The 5702-nt window shown below is 44.2% G+C and overlaps 1 protein-coding gene across 1 annotated transcript; it reads left to right on the top strand.

Annotated features, from left to right (window-relative positions):
• The first annotated feature begins 943 nt into the window (after positions 1-943).
• LOC125360833 (low molecular weight phosphotyrosine protein phosphatase-like) lies at positions 944-1602 on the top strand. Its single transcript, XM_048358963.1, has one exon. It carries the CDS (start codon positions 982-984, stop codon positions 1456-1458), a length of 477 nt encoding a protein of 158 aa, XP_048214920.1. The 5' UTR covers positions 944-981; the 3' UTR covers positions 1459-1602.
• The last annotated feature ends 4100 nt before the right edge of the window (positions 1603-5702 follow it).

The following is a 5702-nucleotide window of genomic DNA, read 5'->3' as shown; positions in this document are numbered from 1 at the left end:
GCTGGAAATCTGGTGACCTGACTGGAGATTTGATGCTCTGTGGAAATATCTGGAAAGAAATGAATTATCTAGGAAGTAGGAATGACAGGAGTTAATAGAAAGACCTCCAGTTGGGAAGGGGGCAGGGGATTGTGTCCTGTAGAACTTGCAGAAGTCAGAGTACACTGAGAAACCAAATCTGCCTGGCCACAACTGAGGGCAAAAGAATGAGCAAGTAAAATACCTGTTGAATAAGGACAAAAGAATGTGGAAATGACCTTAGAGGGAACAATAATCAGAAAACCATTTTCAAGAATTCTAATTTTCCCTGTTTAGCACAAGGCCAATCCTTGTAACCTGTAGGTGGCACAAGATGGCTGAGACAGGCTATACTCCTATCTTTACTCTGGCATATCTATGTCACTTGCTCTCTTTGTCTGCCATATTTCTTTTTCTAACAATTTTTCCTCTTACTATGTGCATATCTTCCCTGAATTCTCTTGCCAGATGCAAAAACCCAAAGTCATTTCAATTGCTTTACATTTTTGGTAACAGGAATATTTAGCAAGAAGACATTTCCAGTGTGGAGGTCCTCAGAAATGGAAACTTTCTTAATTTTGAAAATTTTTATTATAAAAGTGATCTACAGAGGGGTAACAGTTACATAAGTCAGGTACACAGTACTTTTCTTTTTGGACAATGTCACCTCTTCCCTTGCTGTCTCCCAGTGTATCACTCCCTTCCCCATGCATAAGTTGTATTGTCCATTTTCCACTAAATGTCCAGGGAGCACCATTGCTGCATTTGTTTACTCTTTGTCCCTCCACTTCTGTGCCTCCCCTTACACTGCCAAAGACATAAACGAACATAAAGAACAAAAAGGAGGGGCGGCGCCTACTCAAGGGAAGCCAAGTGCTTTGGCGCGTGGGATATGCGCAGTGCGCATGCGCCGCCTGAAGACGCGCTGACGTGGTCTTTAGGCGCCAGCTACCACCCAGGAAGATGGCGGAACAGGTTCCCAAATCCGTACTATTCTTGTGTCTAGGTAACATTTGCCGGTCACCCATCGCAGGAGCAGTTTTCAGAAAACTTGTAGCTGACCAAACTGTTTCAGATAATTGGAGGATAGACAGTGCGGCCACATCCTCCTATGACGTAGGACACCCCCCTGACTATCGAGGGCAGAGCTGCATGAGGAAGCATGGCATCCCCATAAGTCACATTGCCCAACAGGTCACCAAAGAAGACTTTGCTACATTCTACTACATGCTGTGTATGGATGAAAGCAATCTGAGAGATTTGAATAGAAAAAGTAATCGAGTTAAAAACTGCAAAGCTAAAATTGAACTACTTGGGAGCTATGATTCACAAAAACAACTCATTATTGAAGATCCCTATTATGGAAACGACTCCGACTTCGAGCTGGTGTATCAGCAGTGCCTCTGGTGTGGCAAGGCCTTCCTAGAGAAGGCCCACTAGGTTAGCACTGCCCACAGCCAACCCAACAACTCGCCCACTAGTCCTGTGCCTAAGTGTAGAAGCTTCCCTTAGCCTTGCCCCTGTTGTTTCTTCAGCTGACTTACTCTTATCTTAAACATAGTTGTAGGTGACAAATTAGTTTTATTTACCCACGAAGTTAACTGACTTCTCATTTTGTCCTGATTTACAAAACAGTGGAACAAGGGAATAGGGAAGAACAAAATACAACTCTGGGGCTGGGAATATGGCCTAGCAGTAAAAGTGCTCGCCTTGTATACATGAAGCCCTGGGTTCAATTCCTCAGCACCACATATATAGAAAATGGCCAGAAGTGGCGCTGTGGCTCAAGTGGCAGAGTGCTAGCCTTGAGCAAAAAGAAGCCAGGGACAGTGCTCAGGCCCTGAGTCCAAGCCCCAGGACTGGCAAACAAAAACAAAACAAAACAAAAAAAACACAAAATACAACTCTGTGAAGTAATAATAACCTGAACTCAGGAAGACCTGGACAGTGTGGTCTACCTGGCATGTTGCATGCCTAGCACTGCCCAGTGCTACTGCTTACCTTGTACCTTGCTGACCTGGGCTCTTGTAGAGTCACAATAGCTCTACTGATAGCAGCTCCTCTGCTCTCAGAAATGTTTTAACTCAGTTTACTCATAGAGCACACTTGTATGTTTAAGATAGAAGCAAGGCATGGTGGTGCCTGTAAATCCAGCACTAGGGAGGCTGAGGCAGGAGGATCATAAGTTCAAGGCCAGCCTGGGCTATAACATGCCTCAAAATACAAAATAACAACACAAAATAAGAGGAAGACTGGTGGAATAAATCTTTAGTATTCTTATAAAAAAAAAAAAGAACAAAAAGGAAAGAAAACAAAAACAGCAAAAGAAGAGAAAGCTCTTGTGGTTCAGTTCCTGGAGTTCATTTCAATAAATACTATTTTCTATGATCGGATGCACGTAGGTATCGTGCCTTTCTGTTCCTCTCCTAAGAGTATCCCCGTTTGGTCTCACTGTGTGTGAATGCCTAGAGACCTGTATAATTCATTACATCCTAGTATTTTAGATCTAGTTTCCACATATGAGAGAAAGCATGCACTGTTTGTCTCTCTGAGTTTGGCTTACCTCATTTAACATGATTAGTTCTAGGTCCATCTAAGAGACGGAAACTATTTACTTCAGAAAAAAAAAAAAAGTACCCATTGGATACTAGCATAACAGTTCTCTTATTTAAAAGCTGTTTTTCCTGAAAATTACTCTCATTGCTTAGACATACAAAAGTCCAAAAGGCTAACTAAAAGTAGGGGAGAAAGATAAGTATTCCAGCCTCCTTTTTAGATCTGTGTCCTTTGCTCTGATCCATTCTGTCCTGCAGTCACTTTTTAGCCACCTGGAATCCAGGAAGGAAGAATAGCACTGATAGATAAAAAACATCCTGTAAGTGGAAACAGCGCTGCCCCCTGCCAAGCCACCCTGCCTCTTATTGTAACAAGGCTTTGTCTGACCAATCTTGAGATAATAAGCAACCACTGGACCACACCTGGGACTAGGACTGGTTAGTAATTACATATACCTCTCTCCTCTTGCCCCCAAGTCTTCCCCTGTTTAAACCTAAAGCATGTATCTGTAGGGGGAAGATGGGCTGAAGCACTCATTTTGCCCTTCCTGCCAGGCTCAGGTTTATAATCCCAGCTACTCAGGAGGCTGAGATCAGAAGCCCAGCAGGAAAGTCCATGAGACTCTTACGCCCAATTAACCACCAAAAAGCCTGAAGTGGAGCTGTGGCTTAAGTAATAAAGTGCTTGAGCAAAAACTCTGGGGGACAGAAAGCCCAGGCTCTGGAGTTCAAGCTCCAGGCACAAAACAAAACAAAAATAATAATGTAGGCGAAGGACAGAACATAATTATCACCTGTATACAGTGAGTGAAAAAAAGTGAGATTACAGAAACTGGTAGAAAATAAATACAGAGAACTGGCAAGATGACTCAGAAGCATAGTCACTGAAATAGCTCAGCTTTTGTATATGGTGTGACAGATCTGCCAACAACCAACTCATGTAATAGGATAATTAATCACGTGGGATTAGAGTTATTTAAGAGCTCCTGTGAAGTACACCTACATCTGCAGTACCAGAAAATGCTTTTGGCAAACATAGATAGCTGTACATGAAGAGACAAGACAAGAAAGTTCCTGGTAAACCCCAGGTTCCACCTACTCTTATGTTGATGGACCCCCCCCCCCACTTTCTCCTCTCTGCCTGAAACCACTGGGAGCCACACCTCACCTCTAGTGGAGGCTGAGTAAGGCCTCTCTGCTTCTCCTTTCTTCTCTTGTGCAAGCCAGTTGCTTAGGGCCCTTCCGTCTTTGAAGCCACTATGTCTAGTTTTATTCTTGACTTCACTTCTCCCTTCCAAGCAGTAGAGACAAGTTTGCTATTGAATTCAGAAGTCCCCCAAAAAGCTCTTTAGGCCCTCCTTCTTCATGTTAAGGCTTCATGGTAGCCAGCCATGGGGAAGCAGGCAAGGAAAACACAGCCAATGAGGGAAAGCCTCAGGACTCAAGAAAGCTGACCCAGGAGCTCACCTGGAGCCAGATGGGACCTGGCTACAATTTCTGGCTCTCCAGAAGTCCCTGGATTCTGCACTTGATTGTATCACGAGCTCTCTCCACGTGCAGTAGAGGTAGGATAAGTGACCCTATATTCTTGCTCCCTCTCCTAGTGCCAGCCTCTCTCTCAGCACTTAAATCTGGGGTTCCCATGTGGAAAGAATGATGGGGTCACTAGTGTAACAGGAGTGCTAGGTTAGTTCTAGGCCACAAGCCCAACTCCAGGGTTCACAGGTCAGATCTAGCCACTGGCTAACATGAACAAATCAGAGATGAGTAATGGTGAAGGAGAGAGCAAAGGGATATGTATTTTTATTTTTATTTTTGGCCAGTCCTGGGCCTTGGACTCAGGGCCTGAGCACTGTCCCTGGCTTCTTCCCGCTCAAGGCTAGCACTCTGCCACTTGAGCCACAGCGCCGCTTCTGGCCGTTTTCCGTATATGTGGTGCTGGGGAATCGAACCTAGGGCCTCGTGTATCCGAGGCAGGCACTCTTGCCACTAGGCTATATCCCCAGCCCGATATGTATTTTTAAATAAATAAATTATTTATATAGTGCTGCTACTGGGGCTTGAACTCTATCTCTTTTTTTTTTTTTTTGGCCAGTTCTGGGCCTTGGACTCAGGGCCTGAGCACTGTCCCTAGCTTCTTCCTGCTCAAGGCTAGCACTCTGCCACTTGAGCCACAGCGCCGCTTCTGGCCGTTTTCTGTATATGTGGTACTGGGGAATCGAACCTAGGGCCTCGTGTATCCGAGGCAGGCACTCTTGCCACTAGGCTATATCCCCAGCCTGAACTCTATCTCTTAGCGTCTAAAAAAAATTTTTTTTTTAGTGCTGGTCCTGGGACTTGAACTGAGGGCCTGGGTTGTGCTCAAGGCCAGCACTCTGCCACTTAAGCCACAGTTCCATTTCCACGTTTTGTGTATGTGAATGGTTAATTAAAGAGTCTCACAGATTTTCCTGCCTGAGTTAGCTTCAAGCTGTAATTCTCAGAATTCAGCCTCCTGAGTAGCTAGGAATGTAGGCCCAGCACCTGGCTTTTATTCTTTTTTTTTTTTTTTCTGTGAGATCAAAATACCAACAATAAACCCCCCAAAGACAAATATAATTTTCTTGACTATTTCATGGGGAATTTATAAAGCTAATCTTGATGCTGTGACTCAACTTATATCTGAAATGACAATATAAATGCATTTCTTTCCAATGAGCAAAAGTTTATCTAGGGATACCCTGTAAAAAGCCTATCAAATTGTGTGTGCATCTGACCAAATTATCAACTCTTCAAAAAAAAATGTATGCTTAATAGATCTGCTTCACCCATGTAGCAATGCTACTGATGTCTTTAAAAAGTTTGTCCTGGGGGGCTGGGAATGTGGCTTAGTGGTAGAGTGCTTGCCTTACATGCATGAAGCCCTGGGTTTGATTCCTCAGCACCACATAAACAGAAAAGGCTGGAAGTGGTGCTGTGACTCAGGTGGTAGAGTGCTAGCCTTAAGCAAAAAGAGGCCCCAGGTCCAAGTCCCAGGACTGTCCCCACAAAAAAAAAAAGTTTGTCCTGAAACTGGGCACCAGTGGCTCACGCCTGTAATCCTAACTACGCAAGAGGCTGAGATCTGAAGATCTCAGGAAATAAAGAGGG

The sequence above is a fragment of the Perognathus longimembris genome, chromosome 12, assembly GCF_023159225.1.
Source record: "Perognathus longimembris pacificus isolate PPM17 chromosome 12, ASM2315922v1, whole genome shotgun sequence".
Taxonomy (NCBI): Eukaryota; Metazoa; Chordata; class Mammalia; order Rodentia; family Heteromyidae; genus Perognathus; species Perognathus longimembris.
This window is presented reverse-complemented; position numbering and strand designations above follow the sequence as displayed.

Coding starts and splice junctions, on each gene's coding strand:
- LOC125360833 (XM_048358963.1), top strand. CDS start 982: ATGGCGGAACAGGTTCCCAAATCCGTACTATTCTTGTGTCTAGGTAAC.